The sequence below is a fragment of the Bos indicus x Bos taurus genome, chromosome 10, assembly GCF_003369695.1.
Source record: "Bos indicus x Bos taurus breed Angus x Brahman F1 hybrid chromosome 10, Bos_hybrid_MaternalHap_v2.0, whole genome shotgun sequence".
Taxonomy (NCBI): domain Eukaryota; kingdom Metazoa; phylum Chordata; class Mammalia; order Artiodactyla; family Bovidae; genus Bos; species Bos indicus x Bos taurus.
Window position 1 is genome coordinate 37,448,170 of NC_040085.1, and position 20,233 is coordinate 37,468,402.

The window sequence follows — 20,233 nt, forward strand, 5'->3', positions numbered from 1 at the left end:
ATTTTATAATCTTCTATCTATATTCTAATATATTTATTGCTTGAGATCTTAAAGACAGATACTCAAACAGGAAAGAAAAATGATTGGTAAACGTTCATCTGGGCTGTAAGGACTATTCAGAGTGTTTGCTTTGCCTTAGCTAATAAAGTATATCTCATGTCATCATTTCTCAGAATTAAATATTATTTTAACATAAGGGTATCCTGTTCTATTTTTACACTGTTACCTATTCTTTATTTCACTGATTCAGTTTATAGTTCCTTTCTTGAAGTTTTAATTTTTTAATATGTCCATTTTTCAAAATTAGTCATTTTTCCTGATTGCAAATGAGGCAAAACGAAACAAAGAATAAACACTTTTTTGACTTGTAGTAACCATTGGTCTTTGGGACAAAATTCAATCATTATTATGGGAAAATGTGTATTAGGTATATATTAGAAAAGTAAGACTTTTTTCAATGCAACATGAATAAAAGAGACTACAAAACAATGAAGTACAGTTATATTTAATGCTAGGTTAAGAACTTCCCCCATTTTCTGTGTTAAAATACCTGAGGACACTAATCTTGCTTATCCTGGTGCCTGTAGCACTGAGTCCATCAAGAAAACTGGATTGTTTTCTCATACTGATCTAATTTTTTTCTATTTATTTTGTGTGTGTATAAATTTCACTACACTACCCCAGTTTATAAACAGAAAATCAATAATTTTTATGTTTTTCTTTAGAGAGTAGTGTGCATGGTAGGTTTAATTGTTAATTATACCAATTAATTGAACCAATTAAATGTTGTTTGCCGGAAGGAGAAATGGATACCTGTTACACTGCAAAATACTAGAACAGACAAACCTGCCTAGTGAGTCCTGAGTTCCTTACTGAGCTGGCTGTGTGGCCTTGAGTAAGTCATAACTTTGCTAATTTTCAGTTTTTTCACCTGTAAAATGGGGTTAATAATAGTTCCTGTAACATAAAGGCAGTGTGAGATTGGTATAAAAGCTTCATAAATAAAACATGGCTTGTGAGGTCTCATTTGGCCAATATTTCCATTCTATATTTCAGTACTCAGTATTATTAACTTAATGTGCTTTTAGGTCAATTTTTTTTTCCAGTAGTGGCAAATAACTGAAAATTATGAATCACCCATAAATATGGCCAAGTGAAATAAAGGCATGCCTGAAGCAACCAAAATCTCAAGTAGGGCCTCACCCAAGGTTGTCAGGATTTTAGAAGTAAATTATGAAGCACCACAGGGATCTCAAACTGGCTGGTGTGATGGTCGTTGATTCTGTGACAGAAATGGAGAAGCAGTGCTCTAGATCACATACAAATCATTCTGGGACTCGGGGCGGCAGGGGGGTTTAAATGCAGGCTCTGAGTCAGTAGGTCTGGAGTGGGAGCTCCAGAGATTCTGCATTTGTAAAATGTGTTTAGTGCAATGTTTGGATGCTTTCACTCTAAAAACCGATGATAAACATATGAAACTGTTTACAAAAGTTCATGGTGTATAGAAAACAAGGGCCATATTTGCAAAATTATTTATTTACATTTTAAGCTCATGGTAAAATAATTCTAGGATAGAATGGCTAAGATGAAATATACCAAGTCAATATAAACATACAGATATTTATCTTTACATGCAAAGAATTCTAGCGATGGCTATAGATGAACTCAGGTTTTCCTTTACAAAACTAATGTTCCTTTCAATCATGCTGTGATAATGTCTTCCAATAAGAACAGATATAATGTATATCATTCAAAAAAAATCTGAGAAACAAAAAGCTGACTTGGGATAGATTTATTGTTAAAGTGCTATCCATATGTCATAAAACCAAAAATGTTTTACAGGGCTGAGATGTTCAAATAGGTCCAAACATGATATAATTAATAACTTTTAAGTAAGGAATGCTTTGGCTATTAGGTTTTGACTTAGTTTTGGCATTGCTTGCATAATTTATACCATTTCAGTTAGTCACTTGGTAATCCGTTCAAAACAAGACTTGTTTAATACTATCACAAAGCACTTAGCCTTACCTTGAGTGGGAATATCTTTAAGATTCTGACAATAGCAACACATTTCTCTTTTCCTTCACTCAGAAAAAAAGAAATCACAAAAATAAAAAATTCATTTTCACACATTGAAGTTTTACTCATTCTTAAAAAACCAAAAGTTCCTCATCATAATACCTACTCTGGGTATTGGTACATTATCAAAATGCTAGACCTGTAAGAACTCCTCCTATACCTTGAAAGCCTATGACTTTGTAATCTACATATGTTTAAGGTTAAATATATAAACAATGCATTTGAAGCATCTGGGAAGAATTCACATTTACAATAGTTTTTAAAAATATGGGTTTATTAAGTTTTAGAAAAATAAATACTGTGGTTGGTTCTACCCTCCCCATCTACTTTTCTCCCCTTACAAATTTGAGCTTAAGAGTTCAGGCTTCTAAAAAGCAGAAGAAAGCAAAATAGAACAATGTAGATTTTATTATTCACATTTCCCCTTTCTAAGGGTAACATTATCATAATGGCAAACTTGATTCTCCTTCCTTGAAATGAAGATCTTATCTCCTAAAACTAATTTAAATAACTGTTCTTAAGAAATCAAGTGAATTTAACAACCAGTACTTTTAATAAACTAGGAATTAAATGACTATAAAATATATAACATGATTTTAAGGAGTTCTATTATAAAGTCTAAAAGCAAAATCTAAATATTTAATAGTTTAAATTTAATTTCTTTAAATTCTTTTAAAAGCTGTAAGCTATATTATAAATTGCCAGTTAAATTCCCACTCTAGTCTACAAAAATAATCTGCTGCACAAATATATAAATTTAAGGTAACTCTATTTCTTGTGTTAATCTTTTTTCCAGTCTTTTAAGTTCAGTAAAACAAAAAGTAAGCACCTAGATATTAAATTAACTTTCATTTGAGCAGCGTTTTGATTTTAGATAAAGGGATTCTAAATGTAGTCAAACTTTCCAGAAGTCATATTTACACGCATTGTACAGCACTTTATATACATATAAATACAGACTTATAAGAAATAAACAAATTAACCTACACTTTTCATAATGTAAAAAATAAAGATAAAAATACAACATATGTGATCATATGGTAAGCCATCTATTTGAGAAATATGCTTGGTTTTCAGTTCTGATGGCAAAAGCCTTGAATAACTTAAAGCATAGCCTTGAATAACTTAAAGCATATCACATAAAAACACCACAGGTGTTTTTTTATTTACGATCTTAGTTTATTTACGATCTTAACCTAGGCCTATCCACAGTTTTTAAGTGTTAGTCAATGCCATACAAGTAGTTGAGTTTACTAGTAATGTGTGCACTGGACAAAAATGATTATGGAAAGTATGACAGCAGATATCAAATGTTTTTAAATATAACTATAGGGAGGGATTAAAATTAATTCTTTTCCAGGGGAAATCGGGGATTTCTGATAATAGAGCTTTCTTTAGCAGTTTGCTTCATGTTTTGTTCCTGCCCATAAGGTAGTGTTTGATTTTGCTGTGATACCTCTTATAAAAAATTGATGGACTTGACTTTCCTCTAATACAGCAGAGTGAATTTTTGTGATCTAATTACTCTTCCACAAAAACAAATAGGTGGCTGTGATAAGCTCTGTTTGCGTCCCACACACAGTAAGTTCTTTACCAACCAATTCCTGGCTAGAAGCCGGGATTTTACCTGGGGAAAAAAGTTACTCAGAACGTTTACTGCGCTATAATGTTCTAGTCTTGAGACTGATTGGAAAATTCTATTTGGCACTCCTTTACCTCAGACGGCATGCCAGTTCTTATTACAGTATGAAATTCTATGATCAGATTCAAGGTACAGAGGAATAGGAAGCATGGAGATTTTGACCCACATTAAACAAACAAGCAAATAACAACTCTTCCATAAGTTAAAAGGTTTTTAACTCTAAGAGCAAGGCCCTTTCCCCAGAAAATTAAATTCATTAAAAATGTAGAAATAAAAATCCCATTATGGCTCTAAATATACAACAAATAAATAGTCATGTATTTTATACATTTCAAATTTTTAAAGAGCCCTACAGTATTTCAGGAAGATGACTTAAAGTGTTGTTCCCTGAGTTTTTGATGAAACCCCAAATATAAGTTCACCAACTCCAAGACCTTAAAGAGAGAAAAATCCACATGGTTTGCTTCCTCTCTTTTAGGATTAGCTGTTTACTCCAAAGCAGTTTGTTCAGTGCTTACCCTATAGTTCAAATGTTTTAAGAATGTGGCTTTATCCATTTCTTAGAAGACAAACTCCCAAAGAAACTTCTAAGAAGGAAAAAAAAAGATTGTTTAAAGAAAGTAAAGTTTTAACATTAGTTTACAGTGCAGTTGAGTAAATGAGTTTTATATCTGTAATACATCAAGAGTGGTAATACTGTCATAGGTATTAGAAGGTAGAGTTCTATGAATTCTGCCTTTTCTGACCTCAGTGGTTATTGACTCTAGTTTCTGTTACCAAACAGAAAGTCTAACAATTAAAAAATCCAAACTACTAGAAACAGAATGACTCTTCCATATTTAAGTGTATGAGAAGACATACATTTGGTTTTAAAATAAAGATCAAAACAATCAATAATATCTCAATTTTTAAAAATCTGCAATTTATATATAACGTATACATAATAGTAATTTATACATAATAGTAATTTTCAAAAACTCATTCAAAACTGGGGTTTTAAAATTCTTGAATTGTTTTCATATCACCTTCTTGATGGTTATTAAAATATTTTTTAAAAATTCAAAGCTTGGGAATAGTTCAGTGAAATAAATATTTGTTTGCAATTTCCATTACAGTCTATTTATAAAAACTAATTACAGTGAATAGAGACTTTAATTCTGTTCCTGGAAGTTTTAGGTTAGGCTTAACTTTAAGCCACTAAAGGTTTCTAAGAAAACAACAACAACAGTTGAGAGAACATCTGAAACGTCCCATCCATTTCAGTAAAGTGCACAATTGTTCATCCTTTGGCTTGGCTATGACCTCAAGGGAGGTGTAGAAGTCAGTGGTGCTGGTGTCAGATTCCTGACTATATTACTGAGGCTGGCAATCTTCTCCTCTAGGAGGTAATTTTTCTTCTCTGCTGTTTTTTGTCGCTGTTCAGTCATTTCCAGAGCTTTCAACAACTGGGCATTTTCCACATACAAATCCTTCACTATTGCATCTGCTTTAGTATTCTTGCAGAGCTGGAAACAGAACCAGAAACATCTTGACTCCATTTCTGTTATTCTTTTAAAAGATCTGACATAAGGACAGTTGTTTATAAAGGCAAATGGCTTCTATCAGTTATATTCTTTTATTTTACAATACAGCTTTAATATCAGACCTGGTACCAGGTATACAGGTAAAACAAATCCACTTATTCCAGGCTGTTTCTTTGCATAATTTGTTTGTAGAAATCACTAATAAAAGGACAAATTGATATTTGAGGGCTCAAACGTGAAGGTATTTTTCAGCCTAGGTATTATTTCTTTATTCATTCTCTAAAAATATCACAATACTTTTATAATTTAAATTTCTGAGGCTGTGAACTGTTTACCTGTTATTAACAATAGATGCTTGTCTCCCGTTCATAACTACATACAACCTACTGATTATTTTAAAATGTAGCTCATGTATTATAACACATGGAGAAGGCAATGGCACCCCACTCCAGTACTCTTGTCTGGAAAATCCCATGGATGGAGGAGCCTGGTGGGCTGAAGTCCATGGGGTCGCTAAGAGTCAGGCACGACTGAGCGACTTCACTTTCACTTTTCACTTTCATGCATTGGAGAAGGAAATGGCAACCCACTCCAGTGTTCTTGCCTGGAGGAACCCAGGGACGGGGGAGCCTGGTGGGCTGACGTCTATGGGGTCACACAGAGTCGGACACGACTGAAGTGACTTAGCAGCATTATAACACAAAGATTCAGCAGTTACTTCCTTTTAAAATAAAACCTTGTCTAGAAGAGATATTCTAATCTTTATGGTTAAAATATATAGTCTTGGTTAGGGTGGGAACACTCTTCAGCAGAATAGGATAATTTGATCTTTGGTCTCCTTAGTTAATATCTTCCAATCCCCTTTCCCTTATTATACCTTTAACTCCTCATTTTACACCCAGTTTCAGGCAATGCATCCACAAGTATGAAGGTTTAAGGTAATAAAGAAAACTTAAGGCATGGCTAATTTACATAATATCATTTCAAACAGCAATGCTAAAGACTATCACACAGAAGCCCAGGACCTAGGTGACTGGCAGGTTTAACATAAAACTAACATTATTTTCTATTAAACTGTTTTAGTGTATAACCTTTCCTCTTTCCCTTCTATTAAAAAACACTTCAGTGACTCTTATCCACTACACAACAAAATCCAAACTCTTGCGGTTTAGCACTAAGACCCTCTACTGTCTACTCTTCCCTCTCTAGTTTCTTTTGCTTCTCCCAGAATAGGATGTACTGTTAATGGCAAAGTGTTTGTAGATGTCCACACCCCATGTTACCCATTTTCCTTGTTTTTGAACTGCTACTGGAAGTACTGCCAAATGGTTAGTACCATGTAGGTGAACTACACTCCATATGGGCAGGGATTTTGCTAGTATTTCTAGTACTTGGAACAGAACCTGGCATGTAGTGACTATGTGTTGAATAAATGATTAAGGGACTGAATCAATAAATGTAAGAACAGGACTTTCTCTTTCTCTCCATTCTGTGTACTAAGATTTAGGACACAGGAAAGTTCCTGTCCACCATTCTTCTCAGATTCTACATGTCTAAAAATCCAGGCTGGGCAGTTTCTACCCTCCTACCCCCTGCCACAGTTTGTCTCAATCTCAGATTTCAGAGAGGTTATAACATTCCCTAGAAAGTAGTCTTTCTGTTATGTCTCTTCAGTGGATGCACAAATAATTTATAAGCACTCGGGCCACACCTGCTGCCAGCAGGAAAGAAGGATCAGCCTACTTGGTGGTCCTGAATTTGAGAGTCCAGATTTTTATTCAAAACAGAGCCTTTTGGGGTCTGGCTATAGCCACAAGTTAGATTTTGAGGTTGTCGTAGTTGTTGCAAACAAAAAAACTAAAGTTACATTTATTATCCCCCATTTTTTACAAACATAAAATTTCTGTTTATTTGGGGAAAAAAAAATCTATAAAAATTCAATTTGGCTTGAACCTCATTAGAAATGCTTTAGAAATTCTTCTAATTTAGGAGTTTATAATAGAGTTTGCCTTTATTAGACAATAAAAGTTAGCAAGTTAGTAGCAATAAAGGAATTTAAAACTGGAGTTAAAGCAGAAGGTGAGATGGGTGGGCAGATATGACCTGGGAAGCTCACTTGTTCTTTGAGCTGATTTACTTTCTCCTGAAGAAGCCTTTTCACCAGTTTCAATTTCTGTTCAACTTCCAACATTCGTTCCTCCATGACAGTTACCAGGTATTCCTGGTTTCCCTGAAGGAAAAGAAAAAAAATTGTATTGTTATTTGAAAATTATGCCATGAGAAAGCACTAGTAGTTAATTTTCCCCATAAGATGCCTAGAGAAAGGACAGCAAATGTTTGCTTTTGAATAGCAAGGGTGGATTTCTGATGAAATGGGAGTTCTGAACACTGCATGGGTCGCACAGGTTAGAAAGGTAACCCTATCAGAGAAAGAAATCAAAGATAAAAAAAAGACTCTTACCTGTGCTACCATCTTCCCCCGAGATAAAGCAAAATTCTTAAAAGCAATACTTTAAGATCTATGTGTACTTATTATAGTAAAATAGGTATCCAAAGTAAATTAAAATACGGTTATCAACCTTTCATCTGTGATTTGGGTCTTTGCAATACTGTGGGACTTTCAACAACAAAATGAATAAAAACTGAGTTTATTCAGGACCACCTAACATTTCCAATCAGCTTGCAGTACGTGTGTCTGTTTTTATCTTTGAAATGGCTGGTTACTGTGAGGGTGTTAGTGTTTCTAGTAGCCTCTTCCCACTAGTTCTTCTAATTATTGGTTTCCTAATTTGACTTGTCAATGTGGAGCAAATACCTGTATTGGAGGATGAACTTATCATTAGAACATATTTAAAACTGAAAATTTTCTCCCCATAAAGAGCTCCTAGATGAAACAATAGGGCAGAAAAAGGACGCTGGCTTCTCCTCCTCTCCTTATACAACAGTGATGGATTAAGGTGTGTGTGGGTTTTGGAGTGCAAAGGGACCTAGAACAAGATTTAGAGTGCAACTGACTACCCCTTCTCCCGGTCTACCAAAATGTTCACATAAAGAATTTCAGATTCTTTAAAAGGTTTAAATTAAAAGGTTCTTCAAATGTTTAAGACTCAGGTGTTAGTAGCTGATGGCATAACCTGTCCTTAAAAATATACCCCAAAGTGTCCTTTAAAAAGCACAAAGAATGACCAAATGTGAGGTGAAAGCCAACAGTTTGTGTATTAAACAATAGCATTTATTCAAACATAAAAGAAACAACTAAGCCATGCAACTAATTTAAAGATAAAAACTGTAGTAGGGAAAAGACTAACGCAGAATTTTTAAGAAACCAGGTCCTAAGAGCATCTAAAAATCCTATATTTTAAAAGGTACAATGGCTTTTTAAAATTCAAACATAAATGGAAAATGCCAGATTTCGACTTGCCTTAAAAAAAAGAAAAAGAAAAACAAAGCAAAAAACCTGGATAATTAATTCAAAGAACATGGGGCATGGCAAAAGAGTGGGGAAAGAGGAAAAACAAAAGCAGTCATATATTTAAAATTTATTTTATTCCATCAAAAATTTCCTTTTTCCTGTCAAAAAAGTATTATACATCTTATATAAAACAGTATAAATAATCCTGATTTTCTTCAAATTCCATATATAAAAGCAGTACCTTTTGTTAAAAATATTTACAATGTATGGGATGAGAAAATATATAGAATACATCAAGAATCTCAAAGCTACACTCTTTAGATAGTATAAATAATTAAGTGTAACAAGCTGAGATTTGTGAATTTGATTCACGAAATTCACATCCTTTCAAGAATCTCAAATTCATACTCTTTAAATGGTATAATTAAGTGTAACAAGCTGAAATTTGTGAATTTGATTCACATAAATAAGAAACATAATACTGCAAAGGCTTAATAATAAAACTTAAAAGAGCACTTGATTCCAAAACATTTCTCAGCTTATGTCTATATTTGCGTGGTGTGTGTGCATGTGTGCATTTGAGTATCTGCCATGGTAAGAAATGCCATCAATAACAGCCCAGTTTTCACAGGTGCCCAATCCTTCTGTAGGAATCTGCATGCACTGCTCGCTGCTCCGGTAGCAAGGCCTAGAGAAAGAAGGCAAGTGGTACACTTCACCCTGATGTCAAGATTATGCTTTTGGGGGGAATCTAAATTCACACATTTATAATGCAAACAATTTTTAAAAGCACACATCAATACTACATATGCAAGCGAAGCAACACAAGGCAGAAGAAATCATATCACTCCACACACAGAGACAACATGCAGATTCTAACAACATTCTGTATTCTTAAAATCGGTGTCAGCTCAGTTACCAGAAACAAAGAGAGCCTGCTGTCACCTTCTCATGAGAGCAATAAGCAGTCCACTCTGCCATCTGGCTGGAGAAAATTCTCTCTCTTTTTAAGTACAAAAGTCTTAACAGTTTTTGTCTATCTAATCCTCAAGTAATTGAAGTAAAGGGATACTTTTTACTTTTAAACACTGGTAGGTGGGTTGGGAGGAGCATGTTTTTAAAGTAGTATATATGAGAGTAATGAGTAGGATCTTTGATCATTTGATTTAAAATGTCTATTAAAAACTGAGGTCAAGTTTTATGATTCACTTCTATAATGAAGCATCTGTCCAATACCTACCATCACAATTTTACTTCTGGAATTAACTTTTAGTACTTGGAAACTGAATGTAGGAAGCTTCGAAAAACATGGATTTTAAGCCCTTGTTAGAAAGAATAGATGATGACTACATCATGCAAAAGCATAGATATATACTAGTAGGCAAAGAAAACAAAATTGCTCCAATGTATAATTAATGGTGCTAATATGACTTTGCAAAGCCACTGTGACCAGATTACAGGAAAACAGTTAGAAAATTCCTTGTCAAATGTCACCTGAAAGGCAAGGTACATTTTGAAAACAGAAGAGTTATTCAAACTAGAATGAACTAATCTAGAATTCTGCAAATGAAGGAGTGTTTTTAATTTTATTCCTAATTCTAAGGAAGAATTAAGAGACTTCTGAAAGAAGAGGATCATGAATGAAGCACTAAAAAGAAAATTTAACTATTTGAAAACTTAGGTAATATAAGATTGTGTCTGGTAGTGAGCTGGGATAATGCTACTTCAAAGGGAAGAGAAATAAGAACTTTATTTTCTTAAAAATAGTTTTTCAAACTAGATCATTTAAAAAATAAGTTAAATGAACTTTGTCAACTTAAAAAAGTCACTGATAACACTTTCTACTTTAATAGTTGTGAAAAGTCCCCATTTGTGAATTCCAAGGAACTCAGCAGGCCACACCCTCTAGTACAAGAAAACGCAGGATGCTTTGTTAGTAATACATATCCTAGAGCTGCACTTGAATTCTGTAATATTTTTGGCATCAGACAAGAATGTTAGGTCAATTGCACAGTATGCTCAAGTGAGCCTGACACTTCATCATCGCTTAGCAACTTGCATGAGACCCAGAACTCTTAATTACCCAGCTTAGAAGCTGAGAGCTCAAAAGTAGCACTACAAAAACCAAGACCAAAGCCAAAACAGCACTGCAGTTCTGTGGATTTGTAATACAGGTAAGGTGTAACTGACAAAAGATTGAGGTTCTTCATCCCCACCTTTGAACTGTTGTAACTTCCAAACAGGTAAAATTGAATTAGGTGATCTGCGTTTACTATTAGAAAAAGATCGTCATACCTGTGGTGTGTTGGTTTCAGAAGTCCTATTTTCAAGTTCCTCCTGCAGGCACTGGTTTATCCTTTCTGCCTGCAGCAGCTGACGTTGAAGCTGCAGAAACTGCTCCCTGGGAACCACTGGACAGGTTTGCTGCTGGAGCAGTTGCAGTTCCCAAGCATGAGGGGATGGGCTAAGCATCACAGTGGACCTCAGGTGCTGCATCTGGACAATAAGAGCAAAAAGCCCTAGTCAGCTACCATGCCTTCAGTCACAGAGCTGCCTTGAAAGTAGCAGGCAGAGAGAAAGGAAGTCTATGGATTCATATTAATGGCCTCTCAGACTTACTGATAACTTGAAAACAGGCAGCACATGATCCCAAGTAAGAATAAAAAATCATTTAATACATTTAATGAATAAGCAGGCCTTAAAAGTTTTAGACTTACACTGTACTTCTCAATCTTAAGCAACAATTAAACATGAGGCACATGGTGCACATATGTCTGGATTTTCCTCTTTTCTTCCCACACTAGAACATTTAATTATCCCTCTTTTAAAAAAAAAATGGTGGAATAGGCAAAGGGCAGAAAGAGGTTATGCTCTAGGGTTTTGCCACTTACCATTCATAAAGATTCTTAAAAGCAGTTCAATGACTACTTTTTTTCTAAGTTAGCAATTTGTTTTGAAAATCTCATCTTGCATCTCAAATTATTTTAATCTATCTTAGTTTATCAGACAGGCAATTTTGGGACATAGGTGATATTCTAGAATATTTGGGAATTGAAGTACATGGAATGAAAGGATTTATTCAAGACAATGAGGAAATGGTACGTGTATCACATGCCAATCAAATGTGGGGCAAGGGAAAGAAAGCACTGCATTTGGTCAGTGAAGCATGCCACTTCACATCTGTGGACACATTCAGCAGACACAGAGCTCAATGGAAGACATGCAACAAATATGACCAAGTACTAAACTCATGAGGAAGCACCCCCAGGCATGTGAGAAGGGAAAAAGGCCCTCTAAGACACAACTAGAATTAAATGTTATCATGAAACTTCAGAGCCACTATCCATTTCCTTAAATTTAAATTTCTGAGGTGGGTTATTACCCATTTTGAAATATTGCTAGTTATAGATTTAGAAAACCCACCACTTTATGATCCCCTGATTTTGTATCAGTGGGATGATTTTCTTCACTACGTCTTTAAATACAGAGGAAAATCCTGATGGAAATGTAAACAGATGTATTCCAGAGTTAAATGAAATTGAATATTGGCTCTTAAGTATTTATTAACTGTCATAGTAGTAGAAATGATTACATGAAAAAGGGGTTTAATGAGATGTCTCCATGCTATGAAATTCATTGAAAGAGAATGTTCTACCTTCACACACTATCTCAGGCAGAGAACTGCACCCTTCTCTGCTAGTTCCAACCACAGAGTTCTAGGTACAGGTTAGCCACAGATAAAACAAAAACAAAAGAGAATTACAGGAGTTAGAGAAAGAAAATATGAGTTATAAAGAGAAAGAACAGTATAAAACAGGGTATATTATATACCTTACACATATGCTCCAGTCAGTAGGAACTTAATTTGACTAACATTTACATTTCTCTGTATATAAATTTTACAGATATTAAAATGTCAAACAGCTCTTAATTTTGTAGCCACTTCCTCATCTATTGTAATTTGGTTGGTTTATGAGCTTGCTTCTTTACCTCAATTCATTCCAATACAATAATTCAGAAGATTTCAAGTGCAGTATGGAATAGACCTGATGTTAAATACCCTGCCTTGTGGAGATGCAGGATATAAACCATAAAACATTTTTATTGTTAAAGTATCTGAACTATTGGCTATCAGAGGTACACACCAAACTATAAGAACTGCTAACAGTCTTTAACTTTTTAAGTGTTCAAAACAAATTGTTTATGGAACATTGCCTCATATAGTTGAAAAAACCATGGAGTGGGAGGCAAATTCTTCCATTTCCTTGTCTAATAATTTGGGATCTTTAATTGCCCTGGGGTAAGGGTATGTGTCGGAGAAGGCAATGGCACCCCACTCCAGTACTCTTGCCTGGAAAATCCCATGGACGGAGGAGCCTGGCAAGCTGCAGTCCATGAGGTCAATAAGAGTCAGACACGACTGAGCGACTTCCCTTTCACTTTTCACTTTCATGCATTGGAGAAAGAAATGGCAACCCACTCCAGTGTTCTTGCCTGGAGAATCCCAGGGACGGGGGAGCCTGGTGGGCTGCCGTCTATGGAGTCGCACAGAGTCGGACACGACTGAAATGACTTAGCAGCAGCAGCAAGGGTATGTGTTATATTAATCAGTGATTTTAAACTATCATATAGGGGTGAGAAAAAATTCCTTCCCCCAAGGGAGTGTATACATCAGATAGAATCACCTAGAAAGCTTTCCCTAAATTCCTTGATACCAAAGATTCTGATGTAGGACTATCTGCCTGACTGCCTACTGCCCCTCCCCCAAACCTGATAAGAATCCATGCTGGAGTGAGAGGAATGTACCTATCCCCAGGTAAGCTGGGCAAAAAAAATGGTGTGAAAAACCACTGTACATCCTCAAATTTGGCCTAATCTTTAGATATCACAGCATAAATAAAAATCCAATTTATAGGTCCAGTGGGAAGGGGAAATGAAGAGTTATTGCTTAATGTTTAGAGTTTCTGTTTCGGGTGATGAAAGGTTTTAGAAGTAGTGGTGACATGGTGACAATGTAATTAATGCCACTGAATGCCACTTAACAAAATTTGCCATTTTAATCGTTCATGTATATATATATTTCTATATATATATACACACACACACACACACACACACAGTATAATTTAAAACACAATGTCATATACCCAAACCGCTGAATTAGACACTTTAAATGAATGAATTGTGCAGTGTGTGAATTACATTTAATAAAGCTGCTAAAGAATTATATGTCTGCACAGAGTTCACAGCTCAGTCTTATTTCAATGGAAGTTTCATTAGAATAGTGTATGAGGTGTTCTTTACAGTGTTCCAATTAAAAATTCATGCTTTTTCTTTTTTCAGCTCCAGTGCCAAGAACACTTAATTTCCCTCATCCATTACCAAATATTTACTACTAGATCAGGGAGAAAAGTAATGAGGGGAAATTGCTTATGATGACTAATCATGTAAAGTATGATTGGGAGAGAAAGGGGCATATGAGGCCAAAGAGAGCAGGTGGGAGAAGACTCAGCCTGTTGGAAGGACATTTGCAGAGGATCTAACAGTGATTAAGTACACCCTGTTACTTTTCAGCTGGGTACTAGACATGTCATGTGTGGCTTCAGATATCTCATTCATTAGAGTATATAATTATTTCATCAGAAAAGCATATCTACATCTAAACACAGCCTGCAGCTCAGAGTTTTAATAAATTCATTTATTATATGCAGAAGGAAAAGCAAATATGGTTTGGAATTCATTCTTTATATAGTTTCACTAATCTCCCTATTAGTAGATAAATCAGAGAACATAAAATTGACAGAAACCTTAGTGGTCATTTAAATGTAAATGCGATATGTTTGCCCATATTTCATATTTAAAAACCAAGCATCTATTGAAATGTAATTACCTTTGCATGTGTCCAGCTTCATGAAAGAAAATATTTATATATCTCTGTTCCTATAATTCTGGCTTTAAAATATTTGTATACACAGAACTTTTTTTTTTCATTCATTCATTTCTTTATTAAGTGTCTTCATGAGCCAGACACTATTCAGATGCCTTATTTGACATATCAACATTTACAATCTATTTGGATAATAATTACACCCTAGCTGATTTAAATTTCTTTTCTTCTTTTCTTTCTCACTTGTTTGTTTCCAAAAATACAGCTGAGTTGGGCTTTAAAAAATGAAAGTTCAGTTCAGTTGCTCAGTTGTATCCGACTCTTTGCGACCCCAAGGACTACAGCACGCCAGGCTTCCCTGTCCATCACCAACTCCCGGAGTTTACTCAAACTCATGTTCATTGAGTCGGTGATGCCATCCAACCATCTCATCCTCTGTCGTCCCCTCCTCCGCCCGCCTTCCATCTTTCCCAGTATCAGGGTCTTTTCAAATGTACCCAGAACTTTATAATTGCACTTGGTGTTCAGAAAGCAATCTATTAGACTAGAAACTCAATGTCCAAGCTGACAAGTTTTACAAATCCACTTTCATATTTAACAGATGTACCTCTTCCAAGGCAGTGCTGAGTTACAAATGTAGAAATGAACAGTGGCAACACTTGAAAATTAACTGTCTAAATGCTAATGCTCTTAAACTCCTGGAATGTACTTCCTAACCGAATAGGCTGTAACAGAGCACATCACATCTATAAAACACTACACTGGGGGAGGTATCAGGAAACTATTAAAACCACAGCATTGGCAAGAGAGCTCTGAGCCTCTTGGTCAGTACTGGACAGAGTCCCTGCCACTTAAATTTGTTGAGGCACAAATCCTTGCATTTTAGGATTGTCAACATTATTATTATTATTCCTTCTTCTGTGAAGCAGTATATATCTCTCTGGCTGTGTAATTAGCAAAAATATCTATCAAACTTGGTAAGACAAACCAAAGAGTCCAGCCTGGCAATGTACTTAGATTTTCACTGTTTTCGTAATAGGAATTTAATGCTATGTTAGCCTCTCTCAACAAATAGGTCATTCATGGATTAAAATATTCTTCATCAGATCAGATCAGTCAGGTCATTTCCCTTAAAAACTTACCTCCATTAGCTGTTCATCCAGTTTTACTTGTTTCTTTTTCAGGCCTTCATTTTCCAAATGAATTGTTTCTAATTCTCGTTCAAGGGATTTCATCTGACTAACCTGTTGAAAAACATAAAACTCCCTTAAAAAAAAGAAAACAACCTGAATCTCTCTACTTTTTTTTGACAAATTTACACTAATCAGAAATCTCAACTCTTGGAAGAAAGCTGAGTTCATTCATCAAGGGAAAACAACAAATAATTCAGTGCCTTGATTATATTTTAGTCTAGCTTAAATCACCACTCCTCACATAGAACAGAGTCCTGAGGCAGGTAGCTTTCAAACTTCAGTGCCACTCACTGTAGGAAATACATTTTATCTTGCAACCCAGTACACCCACACCCCCCCCCCCAAGTACATATGCATGCATAATCAGTTGTAAGTATACATCACTAAAAGAAAACTTCCATGAAATAATACTTATCCCTACTACAAGCCATGCACTTTGATATTTTATAGTATATTTTATTAAAGATGCTGTCACAACATTGTAAAGAAACTATAATAAAAATTTTTGAAATGCTGGTATTTCACTAAACTGAATTCATGATCATCTACTATGGATCTGCAGTAGAGAAAAACGTCTGAAAATAGAGTACACAAAACCTGATTTATTTAACTCTTTTCTCAATTTTAAAGAAGAAATTTGAAAGTTTTATGAGGATCCACTTTTGGAATTCTCTTTGGTACAGAATCTTATGAGAATCTAATGAGTTAGAGGACACTCAAGGATTCAGAATATTGCTAAGTAGAAAACATATGACACAATTCTAGAATGCTGATCTTTGCCTCCATCAAAAGAGCTGAGAAGAGTAGCAAGAACTGTTAAATGGAATTCGGGTGTATGCTTTCCAGGCACACTTAAATTCATTGTTATTTTAAAACCTATCATTTGACTTTCCCCTTGGTGAGCAGCTGGATGAAACCCAACATCTTTTTGAAAAGTTTACTTGAATATAACCTAGACTTTAAATGACATAATTATGGAACCATAATTTTATTTGCACTGGGAAACTAAAAAATTTGTGTGACTCACTTTATTGTGGTTGTCTGGAACTGAACCCGGAATATCTCCAAGGTGTGCCTGTAGTGAAAACTCTTGAGTTTTAGTTTAGAAAAAGAAAGAAAGGAAAACAAATACCAAGAACTCCCACAGTAACACTGGTCTAGAACTCAAACTTAATGTAACAAAGAATACAAAGCAAAGGGAATCATGTTACAGAGGTTTAACCATGTGGTAGCCAGCCTCTAAGCAGGTCCCCAGTGATCTCTATGTCACACCCTTGCCTGGTCCCCTCCCCCCACTATGCCTGAGTTAGTCTGTGTGACTTATAGAATACAGAAGTGATGTTGTGTGACTTCTGAGATTGGTTTATAAAACATATTACGGTTTCCATCGTGGTCTTCTGGAATCTCTCTCTTGTATCACTCATTGCGACATCCTGAGAAAAGGCCCAGGTAGGGAGGACCTGAGCCTCTGGCAATCAGCCAGCAAAGAACAGAAGCCTCTTCCTAACACGTTATCTGAGTAAATCTGGAAGTGGATGATCTCTAGCACCAGTGAAGCCTTCGGATATTGCAGCCTCAGCTAATATCTAGACAGCAACCTCAGGAAAGACCCTGAGCCAAAATCATTCCATTAAGCTGCTTCCAAATTCCTGACCTACAGAAACCGAGACATGAATGTTTTGTCTTTTTATTATACAGCAGTAGTTAACCAAATTAAAATGTTCCTAATATTCAGGTATATATGTTTTACTAACTTATAAAAGTTTATATACCTTGAAGATGATTAACCATCTTCTTTATGAAAACTTAAATTGCTCCTTTTTAGCGATCATTCAATCAAAAAGAACTATGATACTGCTTTGACAAGATGACAAAAGTGCAGATAAAAGGAAGAAGCAAAATAGGCCATTAGTCATTTCTTTGGAAGCACTCGGGGGAAGAAACATACATTTAGGGATGCATCAGAGTCAGCATATAGCCACGTGGTATTAACTCAAAAACTCACCTTCCTATTAGTAGGAGATCGCTCCTTTTGAAACTGTTCACATTCTCTCTTTAAGCTCAACTTCTCCTGCTCTGTGGGCTTCACAGTACCTGATGAATTTAGATGTTTTTGGTGCTTAGGAGAAGGAAGGTTGGATTCCAGCTGACGGACCTAACAAGAACCAGTATAAGGGGAAGAAATGCTAATATAATCACCCAGCCAGGAAAAACAAAAAGCTAACATAATGCAAGTTTTTATTCAGTGCTTGGGTTTTGTTGTATTAAAAAAGCTTTTTCCAGTCAAGTCTGCCAATTTTTGAAGCTTACTTTTTTGGATTTCAAAAGATCCTTTCTAGGTTAATCTATTTTTAGCCTGATCCAACACTAAGCATCAGACAGGGAAGAGGGGACTTCTGGCTCAGCCAAAGCACTAAGAGTCAATAGAGCAATGTGGCCACCAAGCAAACAGATGTAATCTGTAGGCACCTGTGTGCCTGACATGAGCATAACTTTTAGGAGTGAAGGGGGTGACAGTTCCTCTGAGTCTGTATTGGACTGTTCACACCTGAACAGTGCATTTACATCAGCTAAGTTCCATGAAGACAGCAACCATGTTTAGTCTTGTTTAACACTGCAACTTTAGTGATAGCAGTTTCTGGCACAGGGTAGGAGTTCTAGTGAATATCTTCGACTCCTAAGAGTTCTTTCTCAAAAGATTTATTTAAGCATAGGTTAAAAATAGTTGCTCATTCATATTGATGTATGGCAGAAACCAACACAATATTGTAAAGGAATTATCCTTCAATTAAAAATAAATAAAAAAATAATTGCTTGACTGCTCAGCAGAGGTAAAGCATTTAAACATCCCCTGAAAAAATGATCTTTAAATATCATTTTAACCTTGAAATGCTGAGTTTTTAAAGAGGGGCAACTTTTCCTCTTACAAGGAGTTAGACCAACAAGATTTGAGTTTAGTTTTGCCATTTTGTACTACCAGTCTTGGTGGCTAGCCTATTTGAATGAGGGAGGAATGTATGGTTACATCATTTCCATTTATAAAATCACAGATTTAATATAGAACTGCTTATACAAAAAATAGTATACAAACATATCATGATAAAATTATATTGCAAGTAAATGATAAATTATACATTCTTAAAATAAGCCTGCCACACCAGAATACTCAAATCCATACCCTAGAATCACTGCCATCATATCAAACATTGACTTACAAACCTAGGCTACCACGTGCAACTTTTCAAGTTACCTTCTCCCGGGAGTGTATGAGTTCCGGTTTGGTGTTCTGTACCATGGTTTGGACTCTCTCATTCTCTTGCCAAAGTAGCTGTTGTTCCTCGTTTATCAGGTGATCCAGCTTGTCCCAGGACAGCCTTTGCTGTTGGTTATGGAATCCTGATGGATGGATGCCTATTTCTGGGGCCCAGTTCTTAAGAGAGAATTAACAGAGTTAAGCCTTAAAAAACAAGCTGATTTCTTTTTTGAGTGTCTTCTAATGTGAGTGAGCACAGGTATATATAGATAAAAGTAAAACAATATTCTTGAGTTTTTTATTTTAAAAAAAGGTTCGGAAATTCTGTTTTAAATGGTCTTTGGCAAAACAGCTCTATCAAATCTAATAGCAAAGCTGACTGTAGGGCAATGCCCAGTTCCACATAGGACCCAAGTGCACAGAGACTAGTGTCCTTAAAGATTACCTCATTCTTATGAAGTTATGCTTTGAATCCATATAAGCATTATTTTGGTAAACACAGGACACAAAGAGAACTCTGAATTGCACAGCTAACTTGAAAGGGTTCACATGCCAAACTCTACTTTCATTTTCACATATGCAATCATATCCTTTTTTTAGAATCCAAAGCACGTATCATCCATATAATTGAGGCCTGAACTCAGGAATATGCTTTAAGCTACCACAGTGGTTTTTTTTTTTTTGATCCTGAAAGATGCTTTAAAAAAATTTTTTTTAAGGTATCACAACTAGATAAGCCTTTTGCTTTTCAAGCCAAAACATGAAAAAGAAAAAAAATGGTACAGTCTCATTTTGAAAAACATTTCAGCCCCAAAGTAAATTTTTTAAATGGAAACTATTGTTTTTTTTTTTAAAAAACCACAGTTAAAAAAAAGTATCAGCAGGAGATAAAGTAGCTGAATTTAGCACCAATTTTTAAGGTAGGACAAAAGCAATTCAGTTCAGTCGCTTAGTCATGTCCGATTCTTTGCGACGGCATGAACCACAGCACGCCAGGCCTCCCTGTCCATCACCAACTCCTGGAGTTTACTCAAACTCATGTCCTTTGAGTCAATGATGCCATCCAACCATCTCATCTTCTGTTGTCCCCTTCTCCTCCTGCCCTCAATCTTTCCCAGCATCAGGGTCCTTTCAAATGAGATAGCTCTTCGCATCAGGTGGCCAAAGTATTGGAGTTTCAGCTTCAGCATCAGTCCTTCCAATGAATATTCAGGACTGATCTCCTTCAGGATGGACTGGTTGGA

The 20,233-nt window shown here is 35.5% G+C and overlaps 1 protein-coding gene across 10 annotated transcripts in view; it reads right to left on the minus strand.

The window, feature by feature from the left end:
* Window positions 1–1,516: 1,516 nt before the first annotated feature.
* The window catches only part of NIN (ninein), a 107,992-nt gene continuing 89,275 nt past the window's right edge, over window positions 1,517–20,233 (minus strand). For 3 of the 10 annotated variants that reach the window (XM_027553717.1, XM_027553715.1, XM_027553722.1), the window contains 7 exons: window positions 18,987–19,166; window positions 17,742–17,891; window positions 16,764–16,811; window positions 15,686–15,787; window positions 10,952–11,152; window positions 7,361–7,474; window positions 1,517–5,226 (listed from right to left, as the gene is read on the minus strand). In XM_027553717.1, coding sequence (XP_027409518.1) covers window positions 5,017–5,226; window positions 7,361–7,474; window positions 10,952–11,152; window positions 15,686–15,787; window positions 16,764–16,811; window positions 17,742–17,891; window positions 18,987–19,166 — 1,005 coding nt within the window. In that variant the 3' untranslated portion in view covers window positions 1,517–5,016. Of the gene's footprint in view, window positions 5,227–7,347; window positions 7,475–8,771; window positions 9,345–10,951; window positions 11,153–12,311; window positions 12,373–15,685; window positions 15,788–16,763; window positions 16,812–17,741; window positions 17,892–18,986; window positions 19,167–20,233 lie in introns of those variants that run through there. The other 7 variants (XM_027553718.1, XM_027553716.1, XM_027553719.1 and 4 more) reach the window with 6 other exon arrangements.